The following is a 15,881-nucleotide window of genomic DNA, read 5'->3' on the forward strand; positions in this document are numbered from 1 at the left end:
GTCAGTTTATGTAGTTTATATTTGTATAAATCCTATACATTTTGCTGGCTCTGGAAGAAGCTGGATTTTTTTGGCAGTAAAAATATGCAGAATCAAAAACTCACCAAAAACTCATTGTGGGAATTTAACTTAATAGGTGCAGATGTTGCAGTAGCACCTGAGCCCTTGTAGCACTACTCCGACATTTTTTTTCAGTGATCGAGTGGTGCTTTAAATCTAAGCCCCCTGCTCTCTGTCATATACTCACCGTCCGGCGTCTTCCCCATTTTTCGGCAATGCATCAGTCCTGTGGCACCATCTTGAGAGCGCAGAGTCTGACTGGCCTGAAGTCAGAGGCTACGTCTCAAAAGCTTAATCCAAGTCTATGAAAGCCAAAATGAGGTTCTCATAGACTTGTATTGAAAAGTGACCTCGGCTCCGCTCCATGAAATACTGGAGCTGCCAGCAAGTCACTTTTCACAGTAGACTGACGGGAGCGAGGCTGGAAAACCATGAAAGTGGTATCAGGAGAGTAGTTTCCTTACTGGTCGTCTTTGATGTGGGACTGTACCTCAAAAAGAGCATTTTTTTGCTTCAACGGTTTTATTGAAAAGGAAACATCATAAAACTTGAAATACATTCATTAGATTACGAAGTCAAGGATAACGTATGACATCTTGTGTCTTTTCTTGTATATTTCCCCCTGCGAGGGGATCCTTGTACTCACAAAGATCATTTTTAATGAAGATTTGCGATGTAGTCTTAAAGGGATTTGTATCTAATACACAAACTTTAATTTGCCTTTGTTGAAGCAAATACAAAGTATACTACAAAAATAAGAATTTTTTCATTAATGCAATGAGTAAGGTTTATGCACATACAACAAAAAAGAAAACTTTAAAATCTCATGTAATATGATATTATATCTCAGGATGGTGTTCCACGTATAATTTGCAACAGAGATAAAATCCATGGAGCATTGTGATGATATAAGATCCAGTGCAAATACGGTATATTCAAGTATAAATCTAAACTAGGGACCAAATGCTCATATTGTTTGCTATGGGCAAAACTGATACTTATGTTATAGCATATTTTATCCATTAGTCTTATTAGGTGGTGACAAAGATACATCTCATCTTACCTCCAAAGGACTTTCTGACGCAGTTTGGCAAGAGCGCCTGATAGTTTCTCAGCTATATCTTCAGATAAATATTTTACTCCAGCCCCAAATGAGACTATTACAAAGCCATGTTCATCCACACTCTCCACCCAGGTCTCAAAGTCCTTAAGTAAAAAAAAAAGAGACACCAAAATAATCAAAATTACTAATAATTAAGAATCTTACAGTAAGGGCTCACTCACACGAGCATATCACATGGCCGAGTTCTATCCGATGATCCAATGTTATACTATGGGGCAGTGCAGATCTGTGATTTTTTTCCCATGCCGATTCTACTGAGGCATATGGGACATCGGACTGCAATCAGATGTCATCGCGGACACAGAGAATGGAGAAATTAAGTTCTTCTTTTTCGCACTGGTGCTGCGCTTGTCTCATGTGAATTGAATCCCACTAATATGACACTTGGATCAAACTCTGACAGAGTTTGATCCAAGTGACATAAGCATAATCGTCCCGATACTTTTGCATGAGAATTGACAGCTGTGTGACTCCAGTCTGAAAGGGAGCCTGTCACTTGACTCATGCTGCCCATACCTTGGATGCATGAATCAGAACGTGGTTGCATGATTGTGGTCGAGTCTCTGAAACGCTCTGATGTTTGTGAGAAATCATAATTAGATAATCCAGCTGGGGACCATAGCCAGAGATAAGAATAGTCTAGTGGGTCACCTGTCTGACTTTTCCCAGTTCTGCTTTATATGATTGACTGGTATCTAGCTATGGGAGAGACCTGTCCATCTGCTGCAGCACACTGACCGATTAATCTAATTATATAGAGAAAAATGTACCTGGTTGCAATGGAGCAGCCAGGATCTGATTATCGCTGCCCAAAGTTGGGGCAGCATAAATGAAGTGAAATGTTAAGCTTAACTGCATGTAATAAAAAAGCTATTTCCACACAGGTACAATGGTTAATGGGAACAGGACAGGAAATGAGTATATCAATGAATCAATAAATAAGTCATTCTAATAAAAAATACCAACACCTGAGTAATATTTTCAGATAGGTATGCTGTTGCATAGTCTGTCATCTACCGTACACTGCAGGGAAAATGTGTGGTTGATGAAAGGAGCTCAAGGAGTTTTCCACTACTGTAAGGGATCATGCACTGACTGACTGCGGGTCTCAAGACCTTTTCTTTGGGAAGCCGTTATGCTCTGCTCGGAAGTCCCACAATAAAAGACTGTGTTGCACGGATGTCTGCATGAGCCCTAATACTGATGAATACCTTAGAATAAGTTATCAATATGGATGGGAATCATGACACCAGCTGTAGTGCTTTGTGCCGCACCGCAGACTGTTTAAGGACTAGGGAATAACTAGTTGGTAAACAGCTGGGTGTCGGACCCCCGCTGATCTGTTGTTGACTATCTTCCTGTGTCACATCTATTAAGTCTGAGCCATGAGGTGAAGTAAAGTTTTTGGGTGTAAATCTTAACCCCTTCACTCCCAGAGCTTTTTTTGATTTTTCGTTTTCGCTCCCCTTCTTTCCAGAGCCATAACTTTTTTATTTTTCCATCAATATGGTCATGGGAGGGCTTATTCTTTGTGGGACACATTGTGCTTTTAAACAACACCATTGGTTTTACCATGTCGTGTACCTGAAAATGTGAAAAAAATTCCAAGTGCGGTGAAATTGCAAAAAAAGTGCAATCACAAACCTTGTTTTTTGCTTGGCTTTTTTGCTATGTTCACTAGATGCTAAATCTAACCTGCTATTATGATTCTCCAGGTCATTATGAGTTCATAATCACCAAACTTGTCTATGTTCTCTTTTATCTAAGTGGTGAAAAAAAATTCCAAAGTTTGCTAAAAGAAAAAGAAAAAATTGCGCAATTTTCCGAGACCCGCAGCGTCTCCATTTTTCATGATCTCGGGTTGGCTGAGGGCTTACATTTATAATGACACCACTTTTGAGCAAATACGTTCTTTTGATCGCCCGTTATTGCATTTTAATGCAATGTCGCGGTGACCAAAAAAAGTAATTCTGGCGTTTTGAATTTTTTTCTCGCTACGCCGTTTAGCGATGGGGTTAATGTTTATTGATAGATCAGGCGATTCTGAACGTGGCATTACCTAATATGTGTATGTGGGATTTTTTTTAATGTTTTATTTTGATTGGGGCGAAAGGGGGGTGATTTGAACGTTTAGGTTTTTTTTTATTTTTAAACATTTTTTTTTGCTTTTGGCATACTTCAATAGCCTCCACAGGAGCAGATCGCCCATACATAGCAGATTTACTGCTGTGCTTTGAGCGCCGGCCACCATGACGGGCGTCGGCGATGAGCTCACTTCCGGCCCGGCGAATGGAAGTGCTATTTAAATGGCCGTTGTCGGCTTTGACAGCGGGATTTAACTAGTCAATAGGCGCGGGCGGATGGCGATTCCATTCGCGCCTATTGCGGACACATGTCAGCTGTTCATAACAGCTGAAATGTCGCGGCTTTGAGGTGGGCTCACCACCGGAGCCCACCTCAAAGCAGGGGATTCTTACCAATGACGTACTATTCTGGCATCGGTAAGGAAGGGGTTAATACACCACAGACATAAGTTGCTGTACTACTGCTCTACAGTACATTGGCAAAATACAAAATGCAATGAGAGGCTATCTATACAATATATTGAAATCTATTTATTACTGGATAGCTCTGGTGTTTCTGCTATAAACATTAATTGGGGAGACTGCGCTATTTCTGGAATTAACTGATACATTAATTTGTTTTAATCACTTATATAGCACTATAATTCCACGCGCTTTACAGACATTATTATCACTGTCCCAATTCAGGCTCACAATCTTAATTCCCTGTCAGTATGTCTTTGGATGTGGGAGGAAGCCAAAGAACCCAAATGAAACCCACAAAAACACGGGGAGAACATACAAACCCACTGCAGATGTTGTCCTTGGTGGGAACTGAACCCAGGACCCCAGCACTTCAAGGATGGAGTGAAAAACTCTGAGTCACCATGCTGCCATATATTATTGATGGTAAATCTAATCCATTCCCATGTAAGGCAATTGCCTCTACCTTGTGCCAGTCATTGCACTGATTGCCAATATGAACACTGATTACTCTCAAACTTTGAGCACGCACAGATATAAGCTGTTACAGAGATACCACTACAACAATTTAAAAGAATTGTTTTTTGGGGGGGTAAATAGTGCTGTATATAAGTCCAGTGACATCCCCGGACAAAAAAACAAATCAGCTGTAACCTGGCCAAACCTAGAGCACACACAGATATGAGCTGGCGTGCAGATACCACACCAAAAATGTGTGACCTGTATTTTTTTTAACAGTTTGCTAAATACTGCTGTATCTAAGTCCAGTGACACCCAGGACCAAAAAAGAAATCAGCCGTAAACTGGCCAAACTTTGACCACACACAAAAAAGTGTGGCCTGTTTTTTTTTTTAAATTTCTTGGCTAAATAGTGCTGTATATAAGTACAGTGCCAGACAGCAAAAAAAAAAAGAAGAATTTAGAGCTAAAAATGCAAAATTTTGTAGCAGACGGATGGATGAGATATACCACACTGTAAAATATGTGGCCTGTCTATATTTTTTGGGGGGGTTCAGCAAAATAGTGTTAAGAAATTGTGTAAGACACTCAAAAAAAAATACTGTACCACATAAAAAAAAATATTTCTCTGCAGACTCAAAAGGGATGTTTGGGACTAGAGATGAGCGACCTTGCCTTTTTTCAGGTCGAGTCGGGTTTCATGAAACCCGACTTTCTTAAAAGTCGGGTCGAACAAAATCAGCCGATAATCGTGAAAAGTCGAAGGCCGACTGAAACACGAAACCCAATGCAAGCCAATGGGGAAGAAAAGTCGGCAGTGAGTGGAGGACAGGAAAACACCTATAGTGCCCATTTTAATGCCAAAAACATCAATTCTTATTACTTAAGCTTGTCAACCTTAATTTACTTTATAATAATAGTTAGGCATTGAAAACAGGGGGTTATTTGGCTAAAGTAGTGGGGGGGTAGGGCTGGCTCCAGATTTTGTGGGCCCAAGGCCAAAGAGTGTCAATGGGCTCCTTTAACACATGCCACAATTCATGATCCTCTGATACGGCAGAGAAATAGCGCTATAGTACAATGAAAAATACTTCACTTCTTACATCTCATGACTGATATCCATTTTAAATTCTCCAATAGCTCCAAAAACGGACAGTATATTACTCCATACAGTATTATGGCCACCGCATAGTGCACTATACAGAGTAATGAGGCCCATATATTTCTCCATACAGAATCATTGGTCCCATATAATGTTTGAAACAGAATATGATGAGCTCCACATAATGCTACAGTATATGTTGGTCCACATGGATGAAGCTCCACTGTGTTATGGGCCCAAATAATGCTCCATATATAATGGGCCCCATTTCTAATGCTCCAGTGCATAATGGGCCCTGTAAATGCTGCTCCAGTGTCTGATGTCCACCTTTGGAATGCTCCAGTGTATGGTGGGCCTCATATATCATTCTCCAGAGTACAGTCCGCCCCAAAAATAGCTGTCCCAACATTGAAAACAATTAAATAAGCCTCCTCGCTAGGGAATCCCTGTACTAGTCTGGACTCCTCATCGTCTCCATCTTCCATCTCACTGCACTTGGACTGTTTAGGCAGAGGGCGTACAGACGTGATGTCATCGCGCTCTCTGACCAGAATGTCACTGTCAGGAAACGCGGAAGACGTCACGGCAGTGGAGCAGGGTATTTTTTCAACTTTGCAAGTGCTGTGATCCAGAGCAAGCAGGGGGGCCCACTCGTTGGTGACGGCACTGGCACAGGGCTCCTCATAGTATGCCGGTGTGTCTGACAGCGGGTGTGCACCCCCACCATCAGAGACACTTGATTGTACTATGAGGGACCTTGTGCCAGTGCCGTTGCCAAACAGTGTGCCCACCCACCTGTCCAGGGCAACGGCACTCGCATGGGTGCGTGCGCCAGGTGGTGACCACGGCCCTGCGGCGGGTAGCAGCCAAGTTATGGAGGTGGAAAAATTGGCAAATGTTGATGTTGGACATTCAGCAGCTGCAAATGGAGTAACTGGAGAATTCCGCGGAAGAGGAGGACAAAAGCAAGCCGTTTTTCTTGCAACCTACGTGTCAGCAGGGAAGGGTGGGACAAAATCCTTTGAAACTCATGCATGGTTCATTTTAATGAAGGTTAGATCATCAACATTTTAGGTCAACAGACGGATCCTTTTTTCTGTCAGGATTGATCCAGCAGCACTGAAGACTCGATCAGATAACACACTAGCAGCAGGGCAAGCGAGCTCCAGTAAGGCATATTGTGTCAATTCAGGCCAGGTGTCAAGTTTACTGGCCCAATAGTCAAAGGGGAATGACCAGTGAGGGAGAACATCGATATGGGAGGAGAAGTAGTTTGTTACCATAGTTGACAACTGCTGTCTCCTGTCACTTTCGATCGATGCAGTATTACCAGTGGTGTGAGCAGTACTTGAAAAATCAGTCCACAACATGGTCATGAAACCCCTGTGTCCAACGCCACTTCGGCTGTGTGCACCATGAACACTTCTTTCATGTTGCCCCCTACGGCTTGTTGGAAAAACATCACCGCCGCTGTGTGCTGGGAATGCCTCAAACAAATGTTTTACCACAGTTGCTTGTTTGTTAGCCAATATTAGCTCTAGGTTCTCCTGTGGCATGATGTTTTGGAATTTGCCTTTATAGCGTGGATCCAGGATGCTGGCCAACCAGTAGTCGTCATCATTCATCATTTTGGCAATGCGGGGGTCCCTTTTTAGGATCTGCAAAGCATAATCAGACATGTGGGCCAATGTTCCAGGTGTCAATGATGCACTGCGAGTGCTGGGTGGAGGAGCACTTTCTTGCAAATCCACATCCCTCCAGTCATGCACAAGCCCTGTACCTGGCCTTGCCATGCCAACATTTTTTCTTGCCCCCTGAGAAGCATTCTCCTCCCCAAAATAATCATCCCCATCATCATCCTCCTCCTCCTCTTCCTCTTCTTCCTCCACCTCGTCCACGAAACTTCCCTGACCCGACAATGGCTGACTGTCATCAAGGCTTCCCTCCTCCTCTTCCTCCTCGGCTGCAGATGCCTGCGCCTTAATGTGCGTCAAAGTTTGCATGAGCAGACGCATAAGTGGGATGCTCATGCTTATGATGGCGTCGTCTGCGCTTACCAGCCGTGTGCATTCCTCAAAACACTGAAGGACTTTACAGAGGTCTTTCAGCTTCGACCACTGCACACCAGACAACTCCATGTCTGCCTGCAAACTGCCTGCCCGTGTATCCTCCCACAAATGAATTACAGCCAGCCTCTGTTCGCACAGCCTCTGAACCATGTGCAGGGTGGAATTCCACCTTGTTGCAATGTCGATAATTAGGCGGTGCTTGGGAAGGTGGAGCAATCGCTGCAGCTTCTGCATACTAATGGAGTGTACGGGCGACCGGCGGATGTGCGAGCACAGTCTTCGCACCTTATGCAGCAGGGTGTTAACTCCGGATAATTATTGAGGAAGCACTGCACCACCAGGTTCAAGGTGTGAGCCAAGCAAGGTATGTGTCGGAGTTTTGAAAGGGCTATGGCTGACACAAAATTCCAGCCGTTATCACTAAGTACCTTGCCTGCCTCAAGATGTAGACTGCCCAGCCATGACTCAGTTTGCCGCTGCAAGTAGTCGGCCAGTACCTACGCGGTGTGTCTGTTGTCTCCCAAACACATCATCTTCAACACAGCCTGCTGACGCTTACCACTAGCTGTTCGATAGTGGGACACCTCGTGTGCAACACTGGCAGCTGCGGATGGAGTGCTCGTGCGACTGCGCTCTGTGGATGAGCTTTTGCTTCTGGAGGAGGAGGAGGGTCGAAAGCCTACAGCCAACTGTTTCCTATACCGTGGGCTAGGCAGCACTGTCCCACCGTCACTATCCCCTGTGGACCCTGCATCCACCACATTAACCCAGTGCGCAGTGATGGACACGTAACGGCCCTGGCCATGCCTACTGCATCTGCTGTGAGGTGCATCTTTCCATTCACTGATTACTTGAGTGCATGGACAATGCAGTCTTTCACATGCACGTGGAGGGCTGGGATGGCATTTTGCGAAAAGAAGTGCTGACTGGGTAGGCCATAGTGTGGTACTGCGCAGGCCATGAGCTCGTGGAAAGCTTTGCTTTCAACTAACCGGTAGGGCATCATCTCTAACGAGATTAGTTTGGCAATGTGGGCGTTCAAAGCCAGTGTACACGGATGAGAGGATGAGTACTTTCTTGTCCTACTCAGAGTCTCTGGTAGAGCTGGACTTGAGAGCTGCGTATGGTGGAACTAGTGGTGACATGGCGGACTGAGAGAGGGTTGTTGATGGTGATGGTGTTGGTGGTGCTGCTGATGACCTAGATTCAGTCTTTCGTAGCAATAACATTGTGATTCCATGACTGCTTTGCCCTTGCAGCGACACCTTGACATTTGCTGCTGGTGGTGTGCTAACCGGTGGGCTTACAGTGGGGGAAGCGATGTAGCATTGCTGACTACCTTCATTCGGAACAGGTGCACATGTGGTACGTGAGATTTGGTAGTCCGTCCACGCTTGCAAGTGCATGGTGTTTAAATACCTAAGCATGCAACTGGTATTCAAATTTCTCAGATTTTCCCTCGGCTAAAGGTCTTTGCGCACTACTTACAGATAACTTTTGCCTGATCATTAGGATTTTGTTCAAAAAAAGTGCCACATTGCACTCTTCCTACTATGGAAGACATTTTGAGACCTTGCACGCTGTGCTAATTTGACCGTCTGGCCAAGCTGTCCTGCAACTCTTTTGGTTTTTGTAAGGCTACTTTCACACTTGCGTTTTTTTGCTGTGCGTTTTTTGTGCACACAAACACATGACAAAAACGCATCATGCGTTTGTGTGTGTTTTTTTGTGGGTTTTGGTGCATTTTTTTTCAAAAACGCATGCTTTTTTTCGCATACGTGCGCATTACAATGCGCACGTATGTGCACCCATAGACTTTAATGGGTGTTTTGCTGTAAAAAAAACCCGCATTGCGTGCGCATTCGGTTTTTTGGGGCAAGTCTGACGCACAAAAAATGCAACAGGATGCATTTTGTGCGCCCGAGCGCACACTACAAAAAATGCATGCGCATACAAACGCATGTGTATGCGCAACTATGCGCACCCATGTAAAAGATATGGGAAAAAACCGCATGCATTTTTTTGCGCTAAAAAACAACGCAAAAAAACGCAAGTGTGAAACCAGCCTAACACGTTTTTGCACTGCTACGGTTCTGCCAGATAACAGCTGTTGCGATGTCGTTGCCTGCTGCGATCCTCCTCCTCCTCTTCTGAGCTATTGGCAGTGGCACCCTCTTCCCCCAATCGTTGCCAATCTGGGTCAACAACTGGGTCATCCATCACCTCCTCTTCAATTTCATGTGCACCTTCCTCTGTGTCACTGTGTAAGGTGGTATAGTATACGGGAAGGGCCACCTGAGTTTCATCAGGTTCTGATTCTGCCTCAGTACACTGCGAGCACAATGTAGTGCTCTGAGTGAATGTACCAGCAGAAAAATCTTGCAGTGGCTGTGCGTCAGTGCACTCCATGTCAGATTCATCTTGGACTGAGGAATTCACTATTTGACTTGCTAACCCAGACATGGTATGTGAAAAGAGCTCCATGGAGAAATCGGTAGTGTGGCCTGCCACATCCTTCACTTTTGGTAGGGGTGAAGGACACAAGGAAAGGTGTTGTTCCTGACCAGGAGCCTCCAAAGATGACTCAGTGCTTTTATTTTTAGAAACTTCAGAAGAGGAGGCGAGAGAGCTGGAGGCTGTGTCAGCAATGTAAGCCAAAACTTGTTCCTGAAGCTCCGGCTTTAAAAGTAGTTTATCTACTCCCAGAAAAGAGAGCCTTCGAGGACTTGTGGAGCCAGACGATGACGCAGGCTCAGCACCTCCTGCCTTAAGTGCTATTGTGCTTTTGCCACTACCAAAAGATGCAACACCACCACCATCGGGACCAGCTGGCAACCCCCGCCCACTTCCATGGCGTCTTCCACCATACTTGCTCATTTTTGTGAAAATGTACCCAAAATACCACCAGCTATATGGTACTGTAAAACAAGGTAGAAGACTTATCTACTATTGGTGAGAATTTGAATCTCACTAGAGATTTGAGGACGCTGAACTATTGTTTCTGGCCCAGTAGAGATTACACCTCAATGTAACAGACTGAAATTGGATGGTGTATGACAAGGTGTAGGGTGTCTATAAGATTGATGAGAATTTGAATCTCACTATAGATTTGAGGACACTGAACTATTGTCTCTGGCCCAGTAGAGATTACACCTCAGTGTAACAGGCTGAAATTGGATGGTGTATGACAAGGTGTAGGGTGTCTATAGGATTGGTGACATTTTGAATCTCACTATAGATTTGAGGATGCAGAACTATTGTCTCTGGCCCAGTAGAGATTACACCTCAATGTAACAGGCTGAAATTGGATGGCGAAGGCAAGGTGGAGGGTGTCTATAGGATTGGTGAGATTTTGAATCTCACTATAGATTTGAGGACGCAGAACTATTGTCTCAGGCCCAGTAGAGATTACACCTCAATGTAGCAGGCTGAAATTGGATGGTGAATGACAAGGTGGATGGTGTCTATAGGATTGGTGAGAATTTAAATCTCACTATAGATTTGAGGACGCAGAACTATTGTCTCTGGCCCAGTAGAGATTACACCTCAATGTAACAGGCTGAAATGGGATGGTGTATGACAAGGTGGAGGGTGTCCATAGGATTGGTGAGATTTTGGCTCTCACTAGAGATTTTGAGGACGCTGACAATGATGCTCTCAGTCCAAGTATGGAGGCACGCAGCCTAATAAGCAGGACTGCTGTGCAGTGCACACACAAAAGGGTGGAAAAATGAACCCTTGGTTAACTGTGCAGAAAAGAGGAAGAAAAGTATTTTTGCTTTTAAAAAAGCAGTTTGCAAACAGCAATGCAGCTATCAGGGAGCCTTATAAGGCAGCCTAATAACCAACAGAGCTGATGCCCACAAACAGAGCCTCCCCTGTCACTGCATACAAAGTGTTGTGTTGTAAGTGGAAATCGTTAACAGCAGAAGCAGTTTTTTGGTTCTTCTTCCCTGCCTAACGCTCTCCCTACAGAATCAGCAGCAGCAGCAGCTCTCCCTATGCTAAGATCAGCATAAGTAAGATGGCGGCTGGCGTTCACGCCCTTTAATAGCCCCTGTGATACCACACAAAGCCAGCCAATCACTTGCATGCCCTTCTCAAAGATGGTGGCGACTAGAGATGAGCGACTTTGCCTTTTTTCAGGTCGAGTCGGGTTTCATGTCGAACGAAATCGGCCGATTATCGTGAAAAGCCGAAGGCCGACTGAAACACGAAACCCAATGTAAGTCAATGGGGAAGCAAAGTCGGCAGGGAGAGGAAGACAGGAAACACACCTACAGTGCCCTTTTGAATGCCAAAAACATCAATTCTGATTACTGAAGCTTTTCAACCTTAATTTACTTCATAACACTAGTTACGCACTGAAAAATGGGGGTTATTTGGCTAAATTTGTGGGGGGGTAGGGCTGGCTCCAGGTTTTCATGTGCCCTGGGCCAAAGAGCGCCCCTTTAACGCATACCACAACTCATGATGCTCCGATACGGTAGAGAAATAACGGTATAGTACAATGAAAAAAACTTCACTTTTTACATCTTCTCATGACTGATATCGATTTTAAATTCTCCAATAGCTCCAAAAACAGACAGTATATTACTCCATAAAAGTTTTGAGAAAGAACAAGCTATTGTTCGAAACGCGTAATCTACTACTTGTTACTCATGTAAACACAATATTTTTTGCTCTGTTTTGGACTAGTTTTTAACAATAACTTGGACTTGAATTTGCAAAGCTGGACCTTTTTTCTTTTTCCTTGGTTACTGTGTGAAGACTGCACGTGGTCCGGGCTATCCACTACACATGCCTTCAGGTGAGCTGGCTTCTTTTTCTCTTATTAAATAAGTCTCCTCGCTAGGGAATCCCTGTACTAGTCTGGACTCCTCGTCATCCCCATCTTCCATCTCACTGCACTTGGCTGTTTAGGCAGAGGGCGTACAGACGTGATGTCATTGCGCTTTCTGATCAGAATATCACTGTCAGGACACGCGGAAGACGTCATGGCGGTGGAGCAGGGAGAGGTAAGTATATCAACGTTGCAAGTGCTGTGATCCGGAGCAAGCAGGGGGGGCCCACTCGTTGGCGACGGCACTGGCACAGGGCCCCTCATAGTACGGAGGTGTGTGGCAGTGTGTCTGACGGCGGGTGGCCTCCCACCGGCAGAGACACTTTTGTGTACTATGAGGGGCCCTGTGCCAGTGCCGTCGCCCATGAGTATGCCCCCCACCTGCTCAAGGAACCTGCACTTTCATCTGCACCTTCCTCTTTGTCACCTTGTAAGGTGGTATAGTATGCGGGAAGGGGAACCTGAGTTTCCTCAGGGTCAGATTCTGGCTATGTTGAGTGTGAGGGGAATGTAGTGGTCTGGGTCAATGTACCAGCAGAATCATCTAGCAGTGGCTGGGCATCAGTGCACTTGTGGCGTCCCCAGGAGTACGGTCGCCACAGTGACATTACCTTCCTCCTAGGGAGTGTGATGTCATGCTTGGGAGCAACGAAGGATCTCTCTAGCAGTTCAACCAACATGCAACACATTTCCCACTCCAGGCCAGCAGGGAGACCTCTGAACCTGACTGCTGAGGAGCTGCTCTCTGTGGTTGGGAGGAGGTAAGTTAGGGCACTCTGTGCAGGGAAGGGGAAGTGTGTGGACGTGAGAAGGGGAGCTGTAGGATGAGCAGAGTTAAGGCTCACTCCTAGCTGGAGCGCATGGTCCGGATTCCGGTCTCCGAGTTTGTAGGGACACTGACGTTCCTGCAGCTGAAATCGGAGGAAGTAGCAGTTGTAAATGCTCTGTAGCCAACTAAGGCTCGGAGGCCCCAGCATCGACGTGTGGGAGCCAGAAGGAAAAGGCTACGACTGCCTGCCTTATGAGAAAGTTCCAAAAGAGAGTCAACAGGGGGAACTTCATTGAACTCAGCACTGCGAATACCTCAGATAAGCGTTTGAACGGAGGCCACACTACCTATCTGCAGAGAGAGAATTCCAAATTGGCTTCCAGGCTGACCAACTCCTTCTCCATCTGTACTCTGGGTCCTGGACGGCACTTACCAAGTACAGGTAAAGGAACTGCATGACTGTGTCTGTCATCTTTCTCCTGCACCTGGCACATGGCTCTGCTACATCCTGCACTGCACACCATCTACCAACTCTTTCATCTGCCCTGCGACTACGGCCCTACCTGTGCAGGGCTTCTACATCTTAGCTGCACCACAACATCTGTCCCAGAGAAGCAACACTGCAGCGCTGGTCAATCTAATCAGAAACGACAGGTGACATCATGTATCGTTCACCTATAAACGTAATTCACCCCTTTGCATGGACGCCCAGGGCCACAGAAAGGGTCACCACCACCGTGACACATCCCTGTGAGACACCGGCCCGGTACAAATTAACCCCACTGCCCTGGCTGGCCACCCACACTCCATGTCTGATTCATCTTGGACTTGGGAATTCACGATTTAACTTGATAACCCAGGCATGGTATGATAGAAAGAGCTACATGGACTAATGTGAAGTGTGGCCTGCTGCATCATTCACTTTTGGTGGGGGTGAAGGGCACAAGGAAAGGGGTTCTTCCTGACCAGGAGCCAGCACTTGCATTTTTTGAAACTTCAGAAGAGGAGGGCATATTTGCCGTTTCGCTCAACTCTAGTGGTAACCGATGCCTATGTCATCGCGTTGCCAACAGTGTGCGTCCTCCATCATTGGCTGAAAAAGAGCGCTGGAAGCATCTTTTGAAACGCGACTTTGGCGCTCTGGTTGCCGACCTCGTGGCCGACCTCACACTATGGTCGGGTTTCTTTTCATGAAACCCGACTTCAGAGAAAGTCGGCGACTTTTGAATATGACCGACCCGTTTCTCTCAACTCTATTTGGGACCCATTTAAAATTGCTGGATTTTCATGCTGTGCTAGGAATAGGATCTGGTTATATTGTGCACTGTCAAAAAGCAAATGAAGGAAAAAAAAAGGGGGCTCTATTAGCCCTGCCCAAAAAATTTTCAAAGCCAATTACACCTGGGGCTAGGTGTATACGGCCAAGAAAATGATATATAAATATATTAAAATAATAGCCTGAATCACCAGTCTGATAGTTGATAATCAGCAAAACCCAATGCAGAGCTTAAACACATGGAGGAACCTCCCATACAAGCCCTAGTGACAACATATTGCCAAGAGGGAATCAGGAACCTAATGCTCCCATGGAACAGGACTGGTGATTCAGGCTATTATTATTATTATTATTATTATTATTATTATTATTTTGGTATATCCTTTTCTGTTCTTCTGAGATTATCTCCCATTTGGGGGTGGTTCAAGTATATATAGTGTTTCAGTTCCCTTTTTTTGAGCATATGATATATACATGGATATTGTTTAGCCTCATGAGCCACTACCCTCATGTATTGGGGTTACTATGGAGTCATTACTCTGGGTGGACACAGTACTATGGTTTTTAAGTGTGTTTTAATTGTAATTGTGTGCCAATAAAATTGTTGTTATTCATTTTGTAAATTCTTGTCGTGTGCGTAATTCCAGTAGTGCTTTTTCCCTTAATTATTTTATTAATATGTAATTTTTTATGTACTGCGGTGTGCTGGATTCTTTTGGCTTTCTCTCATTGCCTGGCAGACAATCCCTGCATCGTGATTGGTTCTGTAAAGTCCGCCAAAAAAGCTGGGTGGAGACCCGAGTTCCCGCAGAGTAATCCCGGAAATTCTCTGCACTTGCCAAGTACACCGAGTACAGTGATACTCGGGTGAGTACAGAGTAGTGGCGAGCATGTTCGCTCATCCCTAATATTGTCCTCTATTTTTTTCATTTTTGGCACATATATTGTTTGTCTATATATTTTTTATATATTTGCCCCTATATTTTTTTGCTCCCCCTTTTTTTAAAAAATATTTTTTCCCCTATATTTTTTTGCCTGCCCCAATATTATTACTTTGTCTCTTTTTCTATGTCTCCCTTTCTTATTTTTTTTTTCTTTGTCCCCAAAAATAAATTTAATTGGTGGTCAGTGGTTACCTGTGGAAGTAAATTATACTTACATGTTCCCGCCAATCGCCACCTAAAATAAAATAAAGAAAACTAGCATATACTCACCTAGACACCTAATTCCCCGAAGTCCTCATTCACCTGAAAATAAAGTAAAATAACAAACCACAAAAGATACCTACCCTCTGTAGAATCCATTTTATTTGAGTGTTCCACGATGATCTAAAGTTTAGAGCAGCCACATAAAATGTGGCTGCTCCAAACCGCCGCCACCGATACAATGAATGGGGCAGTAAAGCAATTTCAACTCGAATGCAGCTCGCGCTGCTCGGGTGAACTCGTTACAGACTCGAAGACCGTGAGAAATTCTCATGGTACAACAGGGCAGTAAATGAGGTCACCAAAGCAGGAGAGTTCAATGCACTCCGGTGACCTCATTCGGAGGCTCACACTCCCGGGAGTGGATGTGTTCCCGGCAGTGTGAGCATGCAGCAGCCATGACAGCTGCCACATCTGCAGATTTGACAG

The 15,881-nt window shown here is 44.9% G+C and overlaps 1 protein-coding gene across 2 annotated transcripts in view; it reads right to left on the minus strand.

Moving 5' to 3' along the window:
- The window catches only part of UGT8 (UDP glycosyltransferase 8), a 134,380-nt gene that overhangs the window by 23,488 nt on the left and 95,011 nt on the right, over positions 1-15,881 (minus strand). For both annotated transcript variants that reach the window (XM_073571875.1, XM_073571874.1), the window contains exon 3: positions 1,124-1,266. In XM_073571875.1, coding sequence (XP_073427976.1) covers positions 1,124-1,266 — 143 coding nt within the window. The remainder of the gene's footprint in view (positions 1-1,123; positions 1,267-15,881) is intronic.

The sequence above is a fragment of the Dendrobates tinctorius genome, unplaced genomic scaffold, assembly GCF_039654945.1.
Source record: "Dendrobates tinctorius isolate UK_male_01 unplaced genomic scaffold, ASM3965494v1 ptg000030l, whole genome shotgun sequence".
In the NCBI taxonomy this organism is placed as follows: Eukaryota; Metazoa; Chordata; class Amphibia; order Anura; family Dendrobatidae; genus Dendrobates; species Dendrobates tinctorius.